Here is a 26,869-nt window from a genome sequence, read left to right as displayed (position 1 = left end):
AGAGTTGGCTCCCCTGGGGTTTCCCACCCTGTGTTTCAAGGTTTGTGTGTTGTGAGTCCACAGAGGGGCCACGGCCTCCATTTTCAAAACGAAGCACCAGAATTAAGCTTTATATAGAGCAGAATAATGATGTGGATTCTTGCTGGGAGAAATAGTCTTTTAATAAGTGAGGGCTGGCAGAGAAGGCCACTCTCAAGGCTACACAGCCTGGATTAATGCAGCGGGCAGGAATCATTTATAGAGGAATCACTCAAGCTCACACACTATTGATTTCACCCAACGGGTTCACTAACACACACATACACAAGCACAAGTTAAAGGACTTTATTCCATTCAACTTGTGTTTACAGAGAAAGTTTGTTTCATTTTTTCAATAAGTCGGCAGATGGAAAAACAGACTTTTTAAATTCCAAGAGAAACATGAAATACAATTTTTGCAATGCTGATGTAAAGAAAAGGGCCCAAACCATCAATAGATGGTGCTTTGGGAAGCCTATGAAGTGTGTATGAAAGAAAAGCATGTCTGGTCACAGAAATAGTTTGAAACTCACTTATTATGGTTATCAAGTGATCAAAGTTGACAACATGACAAACTCAAATACATTCCAAGATATGTTTTTCCTTTCCTAGCCACAGTGTGTCTACAGTTCAGTCATTAAGCTGATATATTTGTCACGTTTGTTGTAGTCTTGGTACGCATGCTGAGGTGCAGCAACCAGTGCCCAGTTTTGACAAAGATCATAAAAGAAGTTATACAGTAAATCTATAAAAAAGTTATAGTATAGTTTGTCATAAAAATGTCATAAAAATGTCATTACATAGGTTGTCATTAAAATTTCAGGTAAAAACTAGTAGTATACTATGTCACAAAAATGTCATAATACAGTAAGTCATAAAAAGTAAAAGTGCAGCGCGTCATTAAAATTTTTCATGGAACATGTTATACAGTAGTATAGTATAGTATATCATCAAGCATAAAAAGGCCATAGTATAGTATGTCATACAAATGTCATTTAAAGTCATAGTATATAGTATGCCATAGAAAAATCACAATATAGTATGTCATAAAATGTTATACTACAGTATGGAATTTAAAAAAATGTCAGTATTGTAGTTTACCATTGAAATTTTTGGTAAAACCTAGTAGTGTAGTGTGTCGCAAAAATGTCTTAATGTAGCATTTAAAGAAAAGTCTTGGTATAATGTGTTACCAAAGAAATGTCATAATAAAGCGAGTCATAAAAAATTTATAGTATAGTATGTTGCAATACAATGTCATAGCAAGTCAAAAAAAGTCATAGTAGCCTATAGAATATCACAAAATAGTCATATTACAGGAAGTCATTTAAAAGTCATAGTATAGTATGTAACAAAAAATGTCATAATATAGAATTCAAATAAAAGTCTTGGTATAATGTGTCACAAAAAAGGTCATAATATGGTAAGTCATGAAAAAAATCATTGTATAGTATGTCACAAAATAGTCATAATGTAGCATTTAAGTAAAAATCTTGGTATAATGTGTCACAAAAAATGTCATGATATAGTAAATCATAAAAAATTCATACTATAGTTTGTCACAAAAAAATGTCATTATAGTAAGTCAAAAGATCGATAGTATAATATGCCACAAAAATGTAAGTGGATCATAAAAAAGTCGTAGTATACTATGTCAAAAAATGCCATGAAAAGTCACAGTATAGTTTGCCATTAAAGTGTAATAATACATCATATTATGCCACAAAAAAGTCATTAAAATTTAGTAGTATACTATGATAATGGTATGATATATCACAAAAGTGTCATAAAATGTTAAAACAAGCCATGGTATAGTTTTAAATAAAATAGAAAAAATCATAAAATTGTCACAGTATATAGTATGTCATAAAAATGTCCTAATATAGAATGTCAAAAATGTCCATGAAGTCATTGTGTAGTTTACCATAAAAATGCTGTTAAAAAAAGTAATAGTATAATATGCCATAAAATTGTAAATAAAATGTCATAGTATAAGATGTCATATACAATCTTGCTATAGTTTGCAAAAAAGAAATTATGAAAAAGTCAAAGTATAGCAAAACCTGAAAATATGATAATACTGTGATGTATAGTAAGCACGTCATAAAAAAAAATCATAAATATGTAATACAGTAGTATAGTATATCAGCAAGCATTTCAGAAAAAACATAGTATTGTTTGTCATAGAAATGTCATTAAAAGTCAAAGTATAGTTTGCCTTAAAAAAATATAGTCATCATAATATGTCCTAAAAAAGCCAATATAGTTTACCATTAAAAATCAATTTTAAACATTTATTAAAGAGTCTTAGCATTGCATCTTATAAAAGTGTAATTTACTATCAGTTTTTAAAAATCATCAGTTTGTTAAAATGCCAGTATACATTGCTCTTTAAAGATACATCCGCCAATAGAGATAATATGCAGACATATCTCTGTGTAAAATATAAGATATTACTGGGAATCTTCCTATAGTGTATAATACATAATGTTGAGAAGTAATCAGCTATAAAGTGTGCAGGAACAGTCAAACCAGGTGACTCATAATAAAATACACACACAAATGGTTTGTATTTGAACAAAATATTTTCTTTATTCTGCAAGAGAACTGAATATGGTGGAGCTCCACTGATAAACGTACATGAGTTCAGCTCATAAACAAATGGAGAATCTACAACCAACAAACTATTGCAACCGATACGAGAAAGTAAAGTGAACTGTGATTGGCCAAAACCATTTCAAAGAGAGAATACCAAGAGAAGCCAGTAGCAGGTATGGCAGAGGGTAACACTGAGAAAGAGACCGATTACACTCAGTCAAACAGATGTACCACATAAGTCTGAATTATGTCTTTTACATTTTGAACAGTTGAGTGTTTGGGCCTGGTCACACCAACGTTAACATAAAGCTGAAGGAAACTGTTGCCATCAGAGGATATGAAATTTGCATGAAGGTTTTCTATTGAGAAATTTGGTAAACTTGACTCACAAATTTTGACCTTTGAAGGCGATGATCTTACCTAAAAGTCAAAAATGATTTTGAAATGGCACATAATGCGCCTGAAGAGCATGGCTCAGTTGCGTAAGACAACATTAACTACAGTTTACAGAACATGATCTGTGACATTGGGAAAACTCAAAATAATAATGACAGAAATATTCAAAACCCAAAGCTCTTTAACATTTGTGTTAATATGCTGTGCCAACAGTTGACAAACATTTCCATAAAGTAATGGTCCTCTCTCTCAGTATTACGTTGTTATAGCATTATACAACTGACACAAAAAGGACTGTAACTTGTTTCAGCTGTAAGCAGTGATGTTAAATTTGCTATATCAAATTCAGATCTGAATACACCATTAACAGACAAATAACAGTTGTTTTTCAAAGACATCTTTTTTACCATTTTTCTTTTATACACAAAAAACAACAGTCAAGAGTACCAAATATGCATGCTGGATCTGTACGTATGTCAAAAAGGGGTACAGGGAGGGGAGGGAAGGGGTGGGTGTCATATACACTTTTTTAATCTTTTTTTTTTTTTAGTTAGTTTTTTTAAAAGTTCTTTATTTTCATATATATAAGAAGCTGTTACTCCTCGAAGCTGTGCTGGGTACTGTGATCAGATAAGCAGTGGTAAGAACACAACACGACTCCTCGCTGAGAATCACAAACATATTCAAACCTGGCTGCAAATAAAACTTTGCAGATCTGCTTGAGGGTGAGTAGTAGTATTTGTAGTAATAACGGTAGTAGAGGAACAACAGACAGTTGCTATTTTAACAGTCCTGGGATGGTAGTGAGTATAAACACTCAGAAAGAAAGGTAACAACAGGCTTCTTGTACCTTTTTGTTACAGAGACTGCACCTTTGTTTGAATCATATTGTACCTTTATTTTCTGAGAGATGAACCTAAGCCTGTTTCCTGGAGTTATCTGAGTTAGAGTTGAATTTTCCCAAATGGAAAACTCAACTAAACAGTCTGTAAAAGTAAACTTGACAAAACAGATATTTTGGTTTGTCCCACTAACGCTCCTTAACTGCTTCTCTTCCTGCCTGTTCTTAGTACTACTATGAGCGAAACCCCTGCCCATTCAGAAACACCTGTCCTGTGGGGGTCGATGCACCTGAGGGAAAACATGCAACCCTCCATCACAAACCCCTGGCTGACAGAAAAGGGAATATTGCATGTTGTGGTGGAGTGAGACACGAAGGGAAATCGTCCTGCAGAAATCTCAAATCTCAAAGTCAATTTATCATTACTGAAAACTGATATTACATCAGGGGTGTAAAACAACCAACCACTTCACACATTAAAAACTCCTGCAGCAATTCAAGCTTTAAAATTAAGTCAAATTGCGAGCTGGATAAGAATTTAAAATGCACCAAACGTGGACATAAGTCTAATTAAATCAGTGTAAACTGTACAAGAGCCCCAAAATTAAAAAAAAAAAAACAAGATCCAAAACTTAACAAGATAGCAACATGTGGATGGTGTTCTTTGTAACTGATTTTTTTGTGCACAGGAGATAAACAAAATACATTGCCACCCATTTAAAAAAATGAATAATAATTTGAGATTTCCGCAAGACATTTTCAACACAGAAATAGAAAAGTTTCAAATTGCAAACCAAACTAAACTCCAGCTACGGTCATCATGTGCAAATATATGAAGTAGCATGAGTGAGAGAGCTGTGACTTTTGGTCGTTTTCTTTCTTTTTTTTTTTTTTAAAATCCTCAACAGAAGTCAGTTTCTACCAACGGCACACAAACTGAAGAGTGCAGATCAAGTTCAATCTGATTGATTTTACATTGGGACATCATTGAACAAGGATTTCAAAAAATGGATCCTTCCTGACGTGTCACAAAGTGTACCTGTTTAAACTCTTTTAACATAAATGAACAGATCAACCAACGATCCTAGCTAGTTGTACGGGACACTCATTCACACGACATGGTTTTATCTTCTGAGTTGTGGTAATATCAAGGCAATGGAGATAAAAACATCACTGAAACATCCACTTCCAATGATCAACAACTGAAGGATTAACAAGAACTGAAATCTTTGGTCTTAATGTCTTGGGGGGGAAATGACAACAGTCAAAAGAACAGCGACTACGACTCAAAACAACCCTTCAAACTGTAATATCTTTTAGCTTTATATATATGATAGATACGACATCTCCGTGTAAATGTGACTCATGATGCATACAGTACATCATGGGTAAATATTAACACAAGTCTCTTGTAGATGATAATGTGTGCAATTTCAGACAAGCCCTGTGTGAAGGTAAAGATCCGAACATATCTCTGAGAAGTTTCAAAAAGCGCCTCCTTCCCTCCTAAAGTAGCTCTATGTTTGCCTGTAACGAATACTGTACATCTGTCATAAAACTCTAAAAACCTCGGCCCTGCTCACCATAAAACAAAAGGGAACTCTTCGTTTTGTTTTGTTTTTTCCTTTAATAAATGTATATTTTCATATAAAGACATTCAACAGTGAGCAATGCAATATAGTTCAAGTAATAAAGTTAGGGGGGTTTGAGTTCCCCGTTCGAAAAACAAAAGTCAGCTGATAAAAACAATAAAATCAAACCGTCAGACTGTGTGGTGATGGAGGGGAAGGAAAGACTATGACATCCTTTCGGTGATGGTGCTGTGTCTAAGCTACAGGAAGCCGTGAGGAACAAGCCTCTTGAAGTGAGGACACTACAAAAGTCAAAGTCGTGGGAATCTAGCTTAATCGGCTGAGAGTGATTTAAGTATCAATGCAGAAAAAACCCTGATTTAGTTGTTTTCTTTTTTTTCCTTTTTTTCTTTTAAACATCGCTGGCTTTGTTGTGTGGTCATTTCTACGGTAAACTTGAAACACCTGAGGGTTAATGACCGGAAATGTTATGAAGGAGACATCAAAAGTCTGCCAAATCGAACGGGCCTGCATTTCCGATAGCACCTTGAGTTTTAGGATCATCTTGTTTCCGTTACGGACGAACATGACTTGTGGTGCTTAAAAAACAGGAAGAAAGAAACAGCTTTGGACCCAAAGTGATCCTTTTTTGTACATTCAAGATTATATCGACAAACCCCGCCCTGCTGTCCCCCATTAGTCCAAGAGAAAAAACAAAGACCGTCATCACAGGCGGACAGCAGCAGATACAAAACACAATAAAGGCTGTGTCCCAATTCAGAGGCAGATGACTTTAAAGGACGGCGGCTAGGCAGGGGAAGCCTAAACCTTTTCCTCCACAAAGATTATTAGCAGAAGATTCATCACAAATTCTTGCAACTTCCTGTCTGTATCCACAGTGCATTATGGTATCCGTATGGGTCTGATGCTTGCCAGAAACACTGGATTGGATATCTGTGAAAAAGCTAAAACTTGTTTACCCTGAAGCATCGTGGTAATACTTGTAGCCACAGTTTGTGTGAGAAGAAAGGAGTTGCAAAACTGCAGAACGCCAAGTCTGGACTGATATAGGGGGCCTCAACAATACAAAGAATCATAACACGCAAAGAGGAGAAAAGTCTGTCAGGGCAACAAATGTAAAAAAAATAATAATAAAGACGCCTGAGAAACTCCCTTCAGAGTTTACATAAAAAAATGGTGATATTTATCTACGAATTCCTGAATTTGGACAAAAGAAAGTCAAATTTCTCTGCTGAATCTGAAAGTGGCCCGTGAAATAGGACACAGCCAACATGCCACCACGTCCTTTATGCTGCAGCTGCTGCGTCCAGCTGTGACGACGCTGTGTTTCTTCCTCCGTACCTGCTTTAGCTTTAGTTAGACTGGGATGGTAGAGAGGGACTACTGGGACCAGCAGTATGCTTCATGCTAAATCCAATTAAGCCTGTTCACAAGCAAAACAACTGATTTGATTTCTACAGTTGTTGCTCAGTCAAATACGTCAACTGCATTAAAAGTTTCTGTTAATAATTTACTGCTTTTATTCATTTTCATGTAACTTTGTTTACTTTTTGTTTTTAGGACGTACGTTACTCCGACCTTCCTTAGCATGGATGCTGTTACACAGACCTGGAAGTGACATTAAGTACTGTTTGTTTCCATCCACCTTTTAGTGCATTTGAACTGGCACAAGCTAGAGCAAAGTGGAGATGGCATCAATTTGAAAAGATATTACCAAAACCTTTTTAGACTTGGCTGGGGTGGTAATGTTTCCGTTGGCATTATTTAAACCTCGTCTTTATAAATATTCCAACAGATTTCTGGTTTTTATTGGTTTGTTTTTTCTCAAAGACACAGTGAATGTCACTGTGTCTTTGACACAGTGACATTGCCAATTTTGCTTCTGTACATGCACGAAAATGTAGGATTACAGAAAGCAGCAACAGAATGCCAAGACGAACCAGTGTTACTTGTGCTCTTTGATCTTGTTACGCCTTCTCAGGAATATTTGTGTGGATGAAAACACAATCCGATTTGCATTTTATTTAGACAAATTTTTAGAAATTTACCGAAGCAGTCGGCATCGGCAATCTGAGAACAGGCCAAATTGGATTAAGCACTGCCGGCTTTAGGACACCCAAACTGATTGAGGAGAGACCGCTTCCTATCAATGGCTTTCAGGTCCACAAACCACGCCTCCCCCAACTCATCTACCTAATGTGAGCAGACGATATCAAGGGCGTGGTGTGCGTGGGGGTAGATAACGGTGATACTGTCATGGGTTACTACACTGTGGAGTGTGAGGAGGACATTGAGACGGGGGTATAGATAAACACATGGTGGGTACAACCAAGGTTGTATCATTCACTCACAATGACTCTGCTGCAGTTTCTCAAACAATGGCCCTCTTCCTACAACCTGATACACTGCTTCAGACGTACCTGTGTGTGTGGCCCATACACTCTGATGCTGGCTTATCATACTGTGAAAAACACCGCAGACGACAAAGAGGGGAGGGTGCTTTGTCTGACTTTGTAACCAGTGTCTCTCAAAAGAGGTTTTTGGTAGACGACCTCACAAATGTTTTCCTGTGGACCCCCCCCCCTCCAAAAGAAAAAAATAACAACAAAAAAACAGGCTTGTGTCGGTGTAGAGAAAGGGGATGAATTAAGAACAGCTGCCTTTGTTTGCCATAAACCAGGGTCAAGATATCATCCCCCTCTTTCCTTTTCATTCTCCAAATAGCTGCAGATTATCAGACAGGCAGCGGCGGGATGACTGTCTGGGGACACCAGGTCCCCTGAGACACAACGCTGACCTCGTTCATCTCAGACGTGTCTCCTAAAAGGAACAGCCAATGGGTGAGTATGATCTCCGTGCCAACAGCCAATCAGTAATACAGATTTGTTTCAAATTCCTAGGAAGAATAGAGTGCAACTTAGTTGTGTTTTTCTCTTCAGTTTTTGAAGATATTTTTTATTGTGTGATGCTTTTTTAGTCTTTGACAGAAAATGCTTCCACTGGTTATAAAGTCAAGCACCGGCAAGAAGTTCTGTGTTTTTAAAAAAAGACAAATTTAACAAAACAAACGAGGAAACGAAGCAATCAGACAAACAAAACTGAATTTCACTCCAAAAGCTTCACTGTGCACTTTGATTATCTCTCGGACCTTAGTGCGTCTCTCTGCTTGACTGCTGAACTACATTAACACAACGCTAGATTGCACGTTCTTTCAAGTTTTCAGTATTTTCTTCTAAAGCCTGCATCTTCAGCTCGGGACATTGCCTCCGTCTACCTGCTCGCTGTGTTACACATAGAACTTTTTTTTTTTTTTTTTTTTAATCAAAGCTTATTATTTCTGAGGGTTTTGTAACAAACAACACAAACAGTCCCAGTTTTTCAATCCACAGTCATAAGCATATATTCATGTATCTCTCACTCTTTTTTTAAAACCACACATAAAATGGGTTTCAGGTTCTCTGGTCAGACTTGTTTTCCTTTATGCTTTTAAAAGGACGATTTTGGTGAATCTGACCATGTGTAACCTTTTTTGTCTGGTTAAAGTGTAGAGACATTTGTGACCTCAGCACTCTGTATGTTATGTTGTGATTTGGTCACACAGTGCTCCCTATACAAGTATTTAAAATCCAGTATTTCCAGGAACTGCCTCAGTCTTCCAGCGGACAGCAAAGAAGAGCAGAGCGGAGGAACTAAGTCTGGAATTACTGGATTCCAAAGTTAAGCAAATATTTTATCATTCCAGGCAGAGAGTAGACATGTGAGGCATCAGAAAAATACCAAACCAGAACTGGAAAACCGGAAAAAAAAAAAAAAAAAAAAAAAACTATTACAAAATGGCATGGGCTGCAGCTAATAATTTCATCTAACTGAATCAATTACCCTTTAGTCTATATAATGTCATAAAAGCCCAATGTGATGTCATAAAATTGCTATTTTTTTATTGCCATACAATAAAGTAGCAAATCCTCACAATCAAGAAAATTATTTAAAAGTCTGAATCATTTTAGGTGCCAATTATTCTTCTGTTGGCTGACTGACTAATTAGTCAACTGATAATTTTAGCTTTATTTTTGTCTTTTCACCACTGACTTACACAGGGAAAGCTGGGTGAGTGAGTCACAGAGTAAGGTACAGAGTGCTGAGGCCACACATGGGACTCGTCTAAGTGCTTCTTACTTGGCCATCTGTATTTACAGAAGGTCCTGGCGTTTCTGTTTACGTACCATTTGGTTTTCCAAAAAGGCTATTTGGTGCACAAGTACGTGGCCCAAAACTCAGTTTTATGTGTGGTCTCAAACACACCATTCGTTTGCTTTTCTTCATTCCTTTCTCCATTCACAAAAAGAAAGAGAAAAAAACCCCTAAGAAACACACACTGACTCTCTGCCCTCCCCCTTCCCTTCCCCTCCCTCTCCACACCAACTTTGGTCTCTGGTTCTGATCTGTGACATTGCCATTTACACATTGGCAAAAAGAGGACAAAAACTATGTTCCAGCAAAGCAAAAGTAATACAAAAAATCCCCTCTACAGTTAGTATAAAAGCAAGCCTTTTGTCCTTCTTTTAAGACTACAAAACTGTATGTGTCGCTTGTGCCCCACCCTCCCCCCTTGACTCCCCCACCCTCCCCCTAAACCCTTCAGCAGCAGTCTACATGGAGGAACACTTCATAAAACAAGTGTTCGTTGTCTCGTTATGCTACATTATTTTTGCTTTTCGTACGGAGAGGGACAGAACAGACACTTGACATCATCTCCTCTTGCATTTACCACAAACAAAGCTACGAGAAACCAAAGGAAACATCGGAAACATGAAAACGACTCCAGAAAACAGAAACGTCTTAATATAACCATCTGAGGTGTAAAATAAAAATAACGAAAAAAAAAAAAAAAAAAAAAAAAGATTTCAAATGGGAATGTTTTGTTGTTGTCTTCGTCATCATTTGCGTGGTTTTTGAGTTTCTGGTAAAAAGTCTGAGCTGGAGTTTAGGTAGCAGCGGGGTCAACCTGAAACTCTGAAGTCTCCTACTTCGTTTCCTTCTTTCCTTCCTTCAGTCGCGTATTTTTTTTTTTCACATTCACAAACATTTAAAACTTCCTTGTGCAAATCAAGCAGTCTTTAGAAAGAATGCCCTCCGAAATTGTTCTTGTAAAAATATATAACTCCAAGGTGGCTGACGTGTGTGTTGCAGCAAGTGTTAATTCGTTTCTATCTTTATCGGGTCTGGTGTTGGGGTTGCTTTGTATTTCAACCAATCCCCCCTCCCTCCTTCCTTCCTTCACTTTCCCCGTTCTCCCTTCCCCAAGAGGGGGTTGGTTTGATGTCTATGTGGGGGTGTGGCCTGGTGGGTGGGGTTCATCTGCGTCCGGAGGGCATCTGTGCGTAGACGGGGTATGCGAGGCGCACGTTGAGCGAGTCGTTGTGCTGCACCAGGGAGGTCTGGTGGTAGTGGAGCACCAGGTCCTTCAGGCTGCTGTACAGGTTGTAGGGCTCAGCGAAGCCGAAGCCGCGGGGTGTGCTGTAGATGACGCAGTGCTTCACTTCACCTTCAACACTGAGGACACAGAGAGGACAGATCTAGTCGAGCTGGCTGGTCAGGAATTTAAAAATCATTCAGGAGGGATTCCTGTCGGTTAACACAATCTAATGCTTCCAGTCAATCATGTACAGACACACTTTAAAACACCATTCAAATGTTTTCCTTCCACATTTTCAGATTATTTCCTCAAACTGCCTTTGTTCTATTATTTCCTAGAATGAAACTGCAATGCTCCTCAGAGTGTTTTGAGTTACAAAGTTACAACAGTTGTAAAATAGTCATTTTATTTGACCTACTAACCTCAGGCTAATGGTAATTAATGGTAAACATCACTGTTAAGAAAAACAATGATTCATGCATGTCTCTTAAAGGCTGACAATCAATGACAGTTCACGTAAATGAAGGAAAACAAAATATTACAAAAACCTGTACGACGTCTTGTGTACTTCTACACTCAAAATGTGTATGTTACTGTGTGTGATGTAACATCTCAAAAAGTGGAAATAGTTTTGACACTTCAGGTGCACATCGCTCAAATCATGTCTTGTGCATACTCACTTTACAGAGCAAGCGTAGCAGCCCTTTTTGCTGCTCTCTCGGATGAGGAATGCTCCATCTGGCTTCCCAATGAGCAGCTCCTCCGCCTGCGTCCTGTTCAGGTCCCCGACGAACCAGCTCTTCTCGTCGTAATGAGGCAAGTTCTCATCCTCCTCGCTCACAAAGTAGCCTCTGCACCCACACAGACAGTTACACAACAAGAGACACATGATGAACATGGGGAACTTTATTTATTCTCCGACCTTTAAATAAGGACAGATTTAAAGTAATGCAGCAGTTACTCTGTGCGTGTAGACATATGTACAGTAATGGTGTTAACCCCTTTATTTGTATCTTCAGTGGAAGGTTTGGCAGAGCAAAGGAAGAAAAACTCAAAAGTAGAAACTCACTCGTCAGTGTTCTCGTTCTTGATTCCCAGCCAGTCGTTAATTCGTTTCTGACGAACTCCTTTGTGATTGAGCCAGCTAGAGAGGGAGAGAGAACTGTTACTACTAGGATCAGTTTGAAAGGCTCGTTTCATTTACAACATTGTTTATGATGCAGCAAACAAACATAAGACTGGACAGACACCAAATCAGCGAGCCTCCAACAAATGTCCTCAAAGAATGAGGCCAGCTCTGCTGAAATTCTGTTCGACTTGTTCCTAGAAATGCAGCAGGAAGTCTCTGGCTGAACCCTTAGTAAGGGAAAACACAAGTTTCTAATTGAGCAGCGTGACAGTCATGGAACGTCTGTTTATTTTGGGCCTTGGGACTAAAATGTCCTCTGGGTGATGGGATGATACACTGTGTTATCGACCTCTGTCATATCTTATGTGATAATTACTGTGATTAAGTGGCTTGATTTGTCAGATATTTCAGCTAATTCAGGCAAATATATACTCCTAGGTGTAGATTAAGTGTGTGTAACACAAAATTATAACTCCCAAAAACAGTTGGTTAGAGCTGATGTGTACATGCTCAACAGCTTGTTGGATGTTTTCATATCCTATGTATGTACCTTGTCTGAGGACAGCATGACAGCAGGGTTTCCAAGTAAACTGGAAAAATTCTTCCCCTTTCAGACTCACACGGCTGACTTTGACATGTGCCAGGAGACCTGAGCTGAACCAGAAGTTCAACCCAGGTCTCATGTCTGCCTGCCTGCTATGGTAATAATCAATCATGTCTTCAGCACTTACACTAGATACTGGTCCCTGATCTTGCGGAGCTGTATGAGGTCGGGCTTCAGGCTGTTCATCTTTTTGTCTGTCTCTCGGTTGTCCATGGCTTGTGTCTTCAGGTCCTGCTCCAGCCGCACCTTGCTGTCGTGAATCTCTCCGAGCCGAGACTTGAGCTTCTCGTAGTTCATCATGATCCTCTCAATCTCCTTGTCATTGCCCTCGCGCCGGAAGCGCTCGATGTAGTCCTTGCTGTAGCGCTCCTGCGTGTGGCACTGCTCCTCGAAGATCTTGATGGTCTCATTGAAGGCTTCGATGGCCGTCCGCTTCATCTGGATCTCCTGAGGGGGGAGAGAAGAGGAGGTTAGCGAGAGGGCAGGATGGAAAATGTGTTTTTTTTTTCCTGTTAAAACTATAAAAACGTCATAATGAGTAAGTGCAAGTGTACCTGCGATGTCTTGGTGTATTCCTCGTACAGTCTGTCGTACTCTTTGCTCTTCTCCTGGTACTGATTGTGGTATTCCTGCAACTTCTTCCCCACGGCGTCAATATTATCCTCCTTTACCAGCTGGTCCTGAAGGTTTAAGGAAGAGAAATGAAAAGCCTTAGAGACAAAGTAGTGCACAGACACCCAAATCAGGAAGAGGAAAAATAGGCTGCATGCGTGAGTGTGAGACATGAGAGTGAAGAGCTATTTGTAATTAGGGACGCAGGAAAAAGTGCATGTGCGTGCTTGCTCCCTTCACCCCTGATTCTGCTTAGCGAGGGTGACTCCTGAACAGGCTCGTTAATTAACCACCCACAATGCCCTGGGTGCATGGCAAGGTGTGCACGCTTGGAGATGCTGCATCGCTCTGAGTAATGACTCGCCTGGCAAACGAGTGGAACAAGGGAGAAAGGGAATAAATGTAACAACGGCCCTTTGACACCGCCGATGTGTGCAATTATTTAGGGAGCGTGGCACTGGGCCGGCAAACAGGGCAATATTTCAGTGAGCGGAGATCTTGCTGCCGCTGCAGTTTGGAGTGGAAACACCCAGCAAGAGCCACCGGGTATGCAGGACGTGGGGGTGGGAGGTTAAAGAGGAGACTGGTTGGAAAGGTGTTGTAAATGTAGTAATATGATAGAAAAATTAGGAAGAGGGAGTTTTATCCTCAAGATCGAGAAGTGACAAAACTTTCAAAGGAAAATTTTGTATTTTTTAGCATTTCTCCCCTACTGCTGACGATCACATTTGTATCACCACAGACCAGGAGATGTGCCAACACCAGAGGACACAGCCTCCAAATAAATTCAATATAAGCTACCAGACAGGTTTTAAACAAATGCAGTTAAATCAAATACTCTAAACCACTAATTTGGAAAAGTAAACGAAAGTGAACACACCTGATCAGTCCCTTAAAGTCATCCACTGCATTGTTAAATTACCTGTGCACAAAACTACAGTATGCCTATACATCACACCTCTTTTTCAAAAACCATGGACATAAGTCCATGGACACTAGCTCACATCAACAAGTCCTGGTTTTTCTTCAATATCGCTAATTAAAATAAGATCCAGCCTGTGAAGACCCTGAATTTTCCTTTTAAAGTCATAACAATACAACAGTCTTGTGTATCTTGTTGGATGAATTTGTGTAGGTGAAAATATTTTATGCATGTAATCGTGTACACAGACCTGCTGGAAGCGGGAGATGGGGTACATGAGTTTCACGTCCAGCTTGGTATTGTACTGAGCCAGAGACTCGTGTCTGTAGTGGCTGATGAGCTCCACCACCGAGCTGAAGGTCAGGGGGTCAGAGAAGCCGTACTTCCCGTCCCGATGGTAGATCTTTATCAGCTTGTTGTTTCCCCCTTTCCTGAACATGAGGGGAAAAAAAGGATATGAGCAAGAATATGAGTACATATCGACACCATATTCAAACCTCTATAGTAAAACATGCTGAAAATGCATCCCAAAATAGATGGATTCTCCTTAATATTCACACTTTAACAGCTTCTAGTTCAGGCTCAGTTCCCCCTCAAGCACTTTATTTCCAGGGCAGTGGGTGATTTGCTCCAATTTACCAGGATGCTGCGTGGGCAAAATGCTTCGCAACACATGATTTCCCTCAATCTGTAGTTAACTAGAGGGATGGCTGCATAAAAGTGGAGCAGAAGAAGTAATCTACCACTCCCCCAAGCCTCCATAAATCCCCCTGCGGTTTTAAACACACTCCATTCATGACTCCGATACAAACTTAACTAAAACTTTACCTCAGTGTGAGTGTGTAGTCGCCCTGCATCTTGGTGGAAGCATCCCGTACCAGGAAGGTCCCATCAGGCATGTCTCTGAGCTTGTCATTCACCTCCTCCCTGAAGACAAAACAAAAGGAGAATAGAGTTGGTTGAGTGATTTGTGTACAGATGGCGTTCATTTGAAAGGTCTGCCTCCAATTATCAGTGGCAGGCGATGAGGGCTTTCCCTGCAGCCGCACACCTCAAAGTAAACAGTGCGTCAATTAAATGATATAGAGAGTGACTGGACGGACTGGTCCCAGCCAGCAGCATAACTGCTCTGGATGAGTGTGTGTGTGTGTTAAAGGTGGCAGACTGGCTGTCTGCACTGTAGGTGTGGTTATCATCTGAGTATGTGTGGACTGTGGCTGAGAGCTAACCTGCACTTAGGAAGGTAAGGCAGTGACAAAAGCCTAAACACAACACTCATCACTTTTCAGATTTACACAAAGAAAAATACAGATTTTATGAAAAGGATTTCTGTTCCCAAGTTGATCAAAGCCGTTCTTTTATGTGCTGCCGATGCTGACACTTAAAAACAAGAAAATATTATCTTATATTTAAAGTACTTACTGAATACTACATTATGACTATGTACCTCCCCATCGTAAATACCATTTTGACATACTTTTCCATACAATAAATATCTAAGGTAGAGCTCAACTTATACTAGATTTTTGAGGCAAATGTCACTATTGATAAAATCAGTAACACTTAATATCAATAATTTCGAGTTAAAAATAATTCTTTGGATAATTACAGTTTTTCAAAAAGGATCTGTGATAACTTGGGCATAACAGTGGTGCAGTGGTTACCGCTGTCACCTCATAGCAAGCCTGTTTAGGATTTTAACCCACTTGCCAGCTGGGGCCGTTCTGTGTGAAGTTTGCATGTTGCATGTTTTCTTGGCTTCGTCCCACGGTCCAAAGACACACAGGTTAGGTTAACTGATGACTTTGTATTGTCTGCAGGTGTGAACGTGAGTGTGAATGGCTGTCTTAAGACACAAGTAAGTGTGTATTACCTGGATATGTCACCCCAGTACCACTCAGCCTCTTGCAGTGAGCCTCCTGCTCCTCCATCCTTGGTGCCATTGCTGCTGCCTCCCCCCACCCCGACTGATGAGGGCTGCTGCGGCTTCGCTGGCTTGGGAGGAAGAGCTAGAGGAGAGAAAAAGACAATATGTTACCATTAAAAAGAGTTGGTATACATACACTGTGTAACTGGGCCTCTTTTTGTGTTTTCTCCAGCTCTGCAGCAAAGTTCAACCATCCATGACTGCAGATGGAGAGGAAGCGAAGCATTGCTGCACTACTCAAGTTAAAACTCTTCAGATAGTTCATTACTTTAGAAACTTTGCTTCATGCGACCAAATACACAGACAATTGCACCACAAAAAGATTTTTTTTTCCATTCATCCCCAAACATGCACACATAATTCATATGCAAATTATAACACAGGAGCTGTATTTATATCTCCACACAAATGCAGCAGCGGTGCAGTTGGTGACTGTACTGTTATTAATCACACAGGCAAACAGTGGCATGACAAATACAGCCCATACATCACCATAGTAATTATTCTGTGTCATAAACCGTACACACACCACACACACACTCAGTAGTCTTAAAGCATAGTTAAAGTTACTGCCTGCCTGCAAGAGATTTTAGGTCCTGAGGAGGGAGAAGGAAGTTAGTTATGACTGCCAACACTTGTTTTCATAGAGTTTCCCTCGTCTTTGAACTCATCCTCCCACTGAGCTGCTGTAGGGAAACCTAATGTCAATCTTCTGTAGTTGTTATCACAGCAGATACTGTTAGAAATCTGGCAGAAATTTGTATTTGTATATAATATGCTTCTGGTTTTAACTCTGGATCATATCTATGACTAATGCCCTTCATTTTCAACAACATCAACAAAAACTTATTGGTTGTTGGCTAGGTTCGTTTAAATGTGTATTGATTTTATGGGGCAAAGAAGCAATCCACAAAACCAGAAATGCACGTTGCTCAGTGTCAATTTCAGATTAAAATCACAATTCTGCCAGTTTCAGATTTTATTTGTTTTAGGCAAAGCTATTTTGCAACTGCTTACACTTAGACATGAATAAACTTTTGGAAAGTTTTGATTCTTTTGTTAAATGAAATAAAAAGGTCTGTTTTTTGAAAAACAGGCTATAGCCTATATTTCACAAAGTTAGGTATGAAAAACATGGGGAGACCCTTTTGTTGACATTTAAATCACAGATTGCAACTTTAAGTTAGGATAATATCAACCAAAGCAGAACTGAAGGTAAATCCAGCCTGAGTGAATGCTAACATTCACAAACAGAAGCTCTTGTGTTTGCTGCCATCCTGTGTGCCAAACAGAGCTAGCCGGAATATGACCCACAATACCAAAACACACACACACACACACACACACACACACACACACACACACACGTATTGGAGCAGACCAAGGTTTACAAGTCTCCAGGCACATCTGGATACAGTTTAAGGAACAGCGGTGTAATTACTGGAGAGCTCCTACATCACAAATCAGTTTACACACACACACACACACACACACACACACACACACACACAGAGGACTGATGTGGACGGTGTCCTTTAAAAGAGGGAAAGTCCGCTGATGAATGTACCCTGAAAAGCCACCGGAGGAGCGTTCTCCTTCAGCTGGAGCGTCCCGGAACATTCTGGCCTCACAAATTACCAGATGACACGCACACATGGTTGACAGAAACAGACGGGGGAATTCCCACAATGCACAGGGAGAGCTGAATACAGCTGGAGGAATGATGACCCTATATGATCTCCGTGTATGTGAAGTAACATGGTCATAACTCACTATCCTAAACGAATAATAACGAGTCAATTCACTCAGGACTACTGAGTGAACTGAACTGAAATTTAAATCCCATTTTCCCTCTGTTTTAGCTCGGGTTTGGACATCAATGTGCAGCATTTACTGTATATATTGTTTGTATAACTTGTCAAAAAGCACTAAAAAATAGCTAATGCAAAGTGTGTTATTTTGTCACAACTGCACAGAAAATGTTTGGAGTCGTTTTTTGCTATTTAAATTCCCATACAAAGAAACTCCACTGTAGCTCATCCTCTTTGTTACCTGAGCACCTACACCTGCCATCCTATAATGAGTGTGATTTGACACTACAGGACACTGCGTGTTATGACTGAATTTACTGAAAGTGCTGTTAATATTGGTAACTGTAAACAGCCTCAGACCTTTTGCTCACTACATGCTGAGAAGACCTCATCAAAAGAGGTTGGACCACTAATAAAAAATAATTGGCACACACACACACACACACACACACAAACACACACACACACACACACAGACACACACACACACACACACACAGCAGATGGGTTTCAGTTCAGAGGAATGTAGTAACACAGTGGCAGCTCTTCTCCCTCTCCTGTTCTCTTTGTTCTCCTTCAACCCTGCTGTCCTTCTCACTTTTTCCTCTCTCTCTCTCTCTCCCCGTCCTTTTCTTCCCTCCTCTTTCGCGTCACCATGGCAGTCAGTTAGTCAGTTAGTTACTTCAGCCAAAGCTGTCATTTTGCAGCTGCACTGTTCCCCTCTGTCAGCACTTTATGGACTCTCTCTCTCACATACACGTCCATGTGCACTTTCAAGGATAGACAGAGTGGAAATCCACTTCATGATAAATAAATACTTTTGCACAATTTAAACTTTTCAGAATAACAGAAGAAAAGTAGCAGCAAAAAACTGTGCTCCAACTATTCTAACATAACTGAAACACACTGTACTCTGTGTGTGTTTGTTTGCAGTGTGGCAGTATGTGGACAACACAAAGGACAGTATCATATAGGACAAAAGGTGGGTCCCCAGGGCTGCAACTTATTGTTATTCTTATTAGCAATTACACAAATATTGTTTTGCTTACTAGATTAGTCAATAAAATGGTAAATAAATGTGCTGAAATTGTTTTTGAAAACCAAGAAATACATAATTTATGATTATATAAAATTGCATAAAACTATTAAATCCACACAGCCAAGAACCAGCACTACTATGAGAAACAACAAGACAATGAACAAGACCACAACACACACACAACAGAGTCCTTTGTTGCAAAGGACCATTAGACACTTGAAGCATTAGAACCAGCAGTCAGTAACCTGTGCAGCATCTACGGAGCCAAACGCTCCAACACACTGTTGTGCAAAGTCTGCTTTTTTAAACACCTGTCCCGCATAAAACAAGTCAAACTCACTAATGACAACGGTCCTACCAAAGAGGACAGAATCTAAAAATGTCATAAAATATGAAAACTATTCATATCACACAACTATACTGTTCTAAATCTTTAAGAGAAATCAGTCACAACTAAGGCATGAAATTCTACTAGAGAGCAGGAGGGACCGTGAACAAAGGCGACCATCAGCGCAGCCTCCCTCCCCTCCTTCCTCCCCCCTCCCCCTCAACAGACAAAGGAGCAGCGCTCAGCCACACACACACACACACACGCACACGCACACGCACACGCACACGCACACGCACACGCACACACACGCAGCGATATCACTTGTCATCACACATGCAGGCAGGAACCCACAGCTCCCCCGAACAATGACTGTCAGCACGGACTGACACACACATGATAAACACTCACACTTGACAAACACAAAGCATCAATGCGAGCCTCGGTCATCTAAAACAGCAAGCTTTAAAAATCATGCCTGTGCACACAGCTGATCAGTGGCACAGCAGTGACTGCATGTTAACAAAGACCTTTACTGCAACAAGAGTTTACACACACACACACACACACAAACACACACATACACATATACACACCAGAGAAATTACTGCACACGCTGCAAAACTCAAAGCATGTGGCATGAATTAAATGTTCCAAAGAAACCTGCTCCTCAATCTGTTCTGTTTCCACAAGTTTACATCTGGACAAGGTACGGAGCTGCAGGTGGTGTGTGTGTTTGAGCATCTACAGTATGTGGGTGTGTTTCAGCGTCACGGCTCTGAAAGCACACACATGCACCTCTCACACATGGAGATGCTTTACAGCGCAAGACTCTTAGTTTTTCAATCTGAGTTCAGACTGCTGCAATATTAGACATAGGCTACATTTGTATATAAAATATCAGAAAATGGTGACAGTCACAATTTACAACAGGCAAATGCAACATCTTGAAATTTCTATTTTTATCTGACCAACAGTCAAAAATACAAAACCATTAACATTAGAAGATATAAAACTGAGGAAAATCACAAATCATCACATTTAAGATGCTGAAATTGGAGAGTATTTGGCATTTTTGCTGAATATGTAACTTTCTGTGGATTAACTGATTGTTGCAGGACTATTTCTGAAAAACTGTACAAAGCACACTAAGCAACAAACTGATGACACACACTGTGAAAGCTTTAGGCTATGCGTAGTCAGAGGAATCAAATAAGAAGGATCTGCAACAACATGCAAGGGGAGAAAAATAAGAAAAATTAAGAGTGGAGCTCATAAACTATACAAATAATTGTACACAGTTTGGAAAGTGAAAAGTGAAGCCCGAGAAAGAAACCAAAGACATTACATGGAAAATGAACGAAAAGACCAAATCCATCTCTTACCGTCCTCCAACATCACACTCTCCGTTAGCTGCATGCTGTCACTTGTCTCTCAGCTGTTTCCCACCTCCCTCCTTCTCTTTCTCTCCCTCTCTCTCTCTCTCTCTCTTTCTCTCTCTCTCTCTCTCTGGTGCTCTCTTTCTCTCTCCTCCTCCTCTACCTCTACCTCCTCCTCCGCCGCCACCTCCTCCTCCTGCTCTCTGCTCAGTCAGACTGAAGAAAAGAGCAGAGCGAGGCTGATCCTAAAAGACAGACGACACGCTAACTAATCCCCGCATGGAGGCCCGCCCCCTCGGCCAATCAGGGGGCAGCATGGGGGGCGTGCCTGACCAGAGAAAGAAAGAAAGAAAGGAGGGGGGTGGAGTTATGCTGTGGTATATCAATTCCTTCTGGGACACCACACACTCATACACACAGCAGAGCTGCATCGAGCCCTAAATCAACAGGTCGTCCTATTGAGCACAGTGCAACTGGCAGCTGAATGTGTCTTTAAGAGACTCATTTATTCACTCATTCATGGTTTATTTCAGCCACGTCAGTCTATACTTTCAACACAAATCTGAAAACTAAATATACACTGTAATCTTACGTGTTATTATTTCTGAAAATAACAGCTGTTCTATTTGTTTGATTTATAAACCAATCAATTAGTCCATAAAATATCACAAAATAGTGAAAGGTGCTCATCAAAATCCAAGATGCTCTCCCTAAATATCTGATTTTGTCATACCAGCAGTCCAGAACATTAAGATATTCAATTAACAATGATACAAAAACAGAGAAAAGCAGCAAATCCTCACATTCAAGAAGCTGCAGCCAAACAATGTTTGGTATTATTGCCAACATGATTTTGCTACAAAATATGAGCACACAGCCTTGAAAACATTCAAACAATTGCCAGCCCACTAACATAAGTACTGCTAATTAAGTCCAATTATTTGAAGCCTGTGTTAAGTTGAATAACACTTCAACATTTTCTCTGAGAGCTCCACAATTTGACAAAAACATACTGAAATACATATCAGCTTTTATGTCATACTGATTTTAAATCTAAATTTCCCTCTATGATCATCGCTTGGCTATACATTGAAGCATCATTTCAACAGACCAATCTTAATGACAACCAAGCAAACTATGTGTGGATGAAGACTGTGATTCGGTTAAAGGAAGTGGACCTCAAGTTGGGGTTCTTTTGTCAAACAAATCTCCAGGATCCAGACTGAATTTTTTGATGCGTATTCTGCGATGCTTTTGGATGATATGATGTTTTGTTTATGTTCAGATTATGACCCTGATAAAAGCCTCTTATCGCTCAGTGACACATATGGACAGCAAACATTTTGTCTCTTATGGGCCACATGTCAATCCAATCCTGCAGATGATGATTACGTTCTGTATGTAAAGAGGCTTTGACATCTCTGCGGTGCATGAATGATGCCCCAGACGCACTCAGCTTCTGTAATTTATATCAGCAGCAGCAGGTCTAAAATGCTGGTTTGGTATCTTTGGCTCTTTTTAAAAAGTGTTTTACTTTTTAAACTGCTCTTTCTACTTCCAAGGTAGCTGTTTGATGCACTTGAAATGTGTTTAAAATGTGAAAAATTTGTAAAACCACAACAGTAACCACCATGTCTGTCAAAAGGATTTCTTTGATCACTTCGATTTAATATAACTGAAATGTCTACTTCTCCAGTGTAATTTGCCTTCTGCTGGTGAGTGCAGCCATGCGGAAAAATCTACTATAATCTCTTCCTGATTTTAGACCAGCGGAGGGCTGATAAATCACTGTATTAGCAATAACATTTATCAAATATACAGCACAACGTAGAAAATTATATTGACAAATATTTAAACTGGTGTTGTTGAACGTGGTCACAAAATTATTACATCTGACACCAAATCATTGATTTGGACAACAGAATTTTGTAAAACATAACAAGATGATAACATTTTTGACCATGTATCGTCCCTAGTGAGCAATTAGTTGGTTATTTACTGCTTTAATTGTCAAAGTAACATTACTGGTGTATAATAATGCAGTAAAGTGAAGACAGCTTTGTAAAATCTGCCCTACATTAGCGCAGTGTCACAAAATCAAATGAAGACATGATATAAATTGCGATGAAGAGCCATATAAGAGGAGGTTTCAAGCTTCTGCAAGTTGGTTTGCATGCTGGGGAAATGTGAATAAAAACTACCTGGGACAGGGGAGAACTGGGAGGTCATGTGCAGCACATGGGATATGCTGTACTTTAGTGAAGACATGCAAAAAGCTCTGGTATGGTCCTTTACAATAATGTCCCAGTGATTTTCCATTGAAAGATGAGACTCATTGTGTGCCCCATATCCACATATGCATGTGTACACACACACACACATAAAGTTACCAGTGGAAACGCAGGCTTTGCCCTCCCCCGGGGGGGGCAGTGGCACTCCACCTGTGCTAATCACCCCGCACACAAAGGCAACACACACACACACACACACACACACACACTCGCCTTTACACACACAGATACACACGCTATAACTGTCACTGAGGCTTTCACATTTCAATTCCAGTGTAATAAATATTCTAATGAACATCTGCGGGACGCTCGTCTTCTATTCTCCCAACGTCTCTTCACTTCTCTGCTCAGCCCTTTGTCATCCCTCCTTCCTTCTCTGCTGTTGTCTCACTTTTCCCTCTTCTTTCAGCCTCTCTGTCACCGTCTCTCTGCCCCTTTTTCCTGTCCCTGTAGCTCTTTAGATTACATGTCAGTTATGTGAAGACAAAGGCACACATACACACTCTGCATACGTTTAGGAGCACACAAGCTGAGAGTCGGGTATATATGTGCTAAACAAAAAGATGCAGAGTGGATGACAGGGTGAGCTCATTCAAGCAAAAGAGGTGAGGCACACACACACCAAAAAGACCTATACATAAGCATACTACACGCTGCAGGTATGAGCAGAGAAAGTCGATCTGCATTGTCAAGAAGCTTGAATCAATCCTGATTTTCCAGAAGTCCAAAATGCATCTTTTTGTATTTATCAGTCTCTGCTGACTGCATTACTCACAGCATGGAATGAGCACAAATGCTTGCTACGCTGGGATAAAATAGCAGCACAGCACAAGATAGCAGAGTTTTGTTTTTATCATTACGCTTTTTTTAGCCTTGACAATGACCCCATATATGCTTAAATGAATGACTGGCTCTGGGTGCTATAAAACCCAAGGTCCGGCAGCAGTTAAGTGTGTGAATCATCAGCAAAGAGCCAGTGTGTTGCATTCACATCCCCGACGCATTGAGTTGAGCAGCACTGTCCATTCACTCTACTGTAGCGCTAACACAATGATTGTCAGATGGAGAGACAAAGAAGGAGCAAACGCCGGACAGGGAGAAAGAAAGAACGAGAATCGATTTCTCTCTCGTTCAGCCAGGAGGAAAAAAAGGAGGAGTTAACTTTACATGAGCAGACAGAGGAAAGTGGAGCTATTGCACCAGTCCTCTTCAGTTGGACTTCAATGTACTTCTAATTTAAGAATCAATGTTGCATTTCGGGATGAAAGAACTGACTAGAAAATGTAGCCATGCATGCAGCAGAAATTATTTTTCCTCCTACAAACTTCACTTCGGGTGAAAATACATCCTGAATATAGTTTAAATCACTGTGGTAGAAAGGTTGGAATACTTTCTTTGATAAAGCATCTTAACCTAAGGGGATTTTTTTGCATCATCTCTGCAACATGCCAAAGATAAGACATAATACTGCACTTTATGGTGGCTGCAGAATATAGTACATCTCAATAGATAAATGGGGGGAAAGAAAGGAGGAGAAAAGGGACAGAGCTACCGGGCAAACTGCATTCAACAGCGCCTCCTGGAAACAACACAACGTCCCACATCTGCGCCATGATCCATTCAGCGCACCGAGGGGAGAAAAGAGGGGGGTGGGAGTCAAATGACACAGGCACAATTGCCGAGGAATGAATGAATGAAGGAATGAATGAAAGAAACATATTCAATTCTGGGTGACAGTTGGGTAAAAAGGGGCACAAATACGCATACATGCGTGTCAGTGAATGATGTTATGATTATGAAATGCTCGGGACCTTTTATCCACGGTTTCGTTCATTATTCCGGTCCTTCTGTTCTCTGTGTCCCATCCCCCCTTTGCCGCTGACGGCACCGGGCAGAGCTAATTTCGGGATGATCCGAAAGGAGCGGTATCTCCTAGACTTTGATTTTGGAGTGATAACAGATAAAAACGTGCAGGTACTTGCAAAAATGAGTTGCTGGCTTCAAGGATCACGTTTGTCTACAATGAACTGCATTGGGGTTTTTTGCAGTTTTAGTCCAAAATGATTCTGGGTGCGATGTCTGCCATTTTTGCCTTTCATTTATAATACCACATTAAATGGCCAGGGGAGGATTTCGGCTGCTTCTGTGTACAGACTATATGGGACTATTGTCTCCAGTATGAGTCTGCGAGTACAAGTCTGGAGAGCTGCAGCTACTGTGTTAAGGCATCAAATAAGCACAAACACGTACAAAGGAACATTTCTGCTACAATGACTGCACCAGAGAGCAGGACACACAGAGCATAATGTGTTTAAAGAGTTGTCATTGGGGCCAGAGATAGTTAGCACAGCTGAATTTCAAGAAAAAACGCCGCTAAACGTTTTATTCAAGCTCAAGTTACCTGCTTGCCTCCAGAACAACAAAAAGGTATAATGCTAAGCTAATGTCGAAACTATGGCAATAATAATTCACTGCCATAAACGTACAAATATCTCCGTACATGAGCAGACACACGTAAAATCCCTCGAGGAAGCCGACCCAAATGTCGTTAAGGACCGCCGGGGGGGTGTGAGCAGCAGCTTTAAAACTTTCCACCAATTTGAACAGACACCAAACCCGACACCTCCTCTCCTCTCCTGCTAGCTCCAGCCTAACTTTCCATGTCCAATATTAGCTTCTGCTGTCACAGGCCTGCTTACCTGGCGGTTGGTCCATTTCCAGATAAAATATCAGCTCTGTGGAGTAGGGCATCATCACGTCCCTCCAGTCTCCTTCCTCGCCGGCTTTTTCCGCTGTCCAAACTGTATTATACATTGCTTCCGTGTGGCTTTACCTTACAATCTTTCTCCACAAAAAAGGGGAAAAAAAGCTTATAAAATGCGAGCGGGTGACAAAAACAAACCGACGTTTTAAAAAACACTTGTTTAGATAAGCTAATCTATCTACCTACTTGGAAGTCTTCTATCTGAATTCCTGCTTCAGACTGGAATAAATAGACGAACTGTGTACAGCAAGCACCAGGCTGCAACTGCTCCCTCCGACATAATAATAGTGTTAATAACTTGGGGCTCTTCATGAAGGCCCTCTATATGTGTATATGTATATAAAAGCGTCCTCAAGACGGTGGGAAAGTAGATGCCAGCTCTACATTTCAGTCCCCTCTCCTTCTCCTCCGCTGGTGCCGTCGGCTTGCTAGCGTCATTTTAAGAAGAGCACTGACAAGAGGAGGCTGGCAGAGGCTGACAAGGGCTGGGACAAACCACTCTGCTGCGCTTTACAGGGGGGGAATTTAAGTTGCCTATCTGTGATACACCAAAACTATGTAAAACAGATCCTTGCTGTTATGGATATTAATAAACAATCACGAAACATTACTCTTGTCTCATCCAAGGAGGAACTATCCCGCTCCTACATTGTGCCAGTTGTATATAATACTATGTCTCCCCCCATGATTAGCCCCTTACTTTCTCCGGCGCAAGCCTCTGTGCGCAAACTCAGAAGCTGAATTTCAAAGCCAATAGGGAAATTACTTCAGCCTCTGAAGAGCAACTTACAAATACTGTGGCTTTCCAGTGAGATCCTCACCTTCCTACTGACTGTCTGTGTGTCACCAGAAATACTGACTGCTGTTATGTCATTGGGATGTGATATAACAGGCTACATATGTGTGCATCCAAAGCTTGATACATCTTATTCTGATGTACCATAGAGCTCCATTGTTGTCCACAATCCACTGAACATATCAATGAGCCACACTACTGCACTGGGCGACAAGTTCCTTTATTACCACGAACATTCATTGAGTTTAATTAAACTCAGTCCCACATGCTACTACTGCACATAACACTCACTAGACAAAGCACCGAATGTGGATTCATCTGCAACTGAAAAGAATTCCCATCAAATGCATGATTTCCTCTTGTTTCAGAGATGTTTGTTAAAACCTACAGATTCAGACTCATATCA

The 26,869-nt window shown here is 40.4% G+C and overlaps 1 protein-coding gene across 2 annotated transcripts; it reads right to left on the bottom strand.

The window, feature by feature from the left end:
* Positions 1-2,584: 2,584 nt before the first annotated feature.
* pik3r3b (phosphoinositide-3-kinase, regulatory subunit 3b (gamma)) lies at positions 2,585-26,114 on the bottom strand. Of its 2 annotated transcripts, none has more exons than XM_050054383.1 (9): positions 25,603-26,114; positions 16,002-16,137; positions 14,957-15,055; positions 14,379-14,559; positions 13,149-13,274; positions 12,722-13,041; positions 11,931-12,005; positions 11,542-11,712; positions 2,585-10,998 (listed from the first exon to the last, which is right to left on the bottom strand). In XM_050054383.1, exons 1-9 carry the CDS (start codon positions 25,715-25,717, stop codon positions 10,800-10,802), a joined length of 1,422 nt encoding a protein of 473 aa, XP_049910340.1. In that variant the 5' UTR covers positions 25,718-26,114; the 3' UTR covers positions 2,585-10,799. The 2 variants fall into 2 exon arrangements, with proteins under 2 accessions (XP_049910340.1, XP_049910341.1); XM_050054384.1 differs by lacking the exon at positions 25,603-26,114 and adding an exon at positions 20,619-20,807.
* Positions 26,115-26,869: the final 755 nt, after the last annotated feature.

The sequence above is a fragment of the Epinephelus moara genome, chromosome 10, assembly GCF_006386435.1.
Source record: "Epinephelus moara isolate mb chromosome 10, YSFRI_EMoa_1.0, whole genome shotgun sequence".
Lineage (NCBI taxonomy): Eukaryota > Metazoa > Chordata > Actinopteri > Perciformes > Serranidae > Epinephelus > Epinephelus moara.
The sequence above is the reverse complement of the archived record's forward strand: the minus strand, read 5'-3'. Positions and strand labels throughout refer to the sequence as shown.

Bases quoted from the DNA above. Each gene is read 5' to 3' on its own strand.
- pik3r3b (XM_050054383.1), bottom strand. From the start codon at position 25,717: ATGTATAATACAGTTTGGACAGCGGAAAAAGCCGGCGAGGAAGGAGAC. The intron at 13,275-14,378 runs GTCTGTGTACAC...TTAAACCTTCAG, and splicing joins CCATCTCCCGCTTCCAGCAG to GACCAGCTGGTAAAGGAGGA. The intron at 10,999-11,541 runs GTGAGTATGCAC...CTGTGTCCTCAG, and splicing joins TGCTACGCTTGCTCTGTAAA to TGTTGAAGGTGAAGTGAAGC.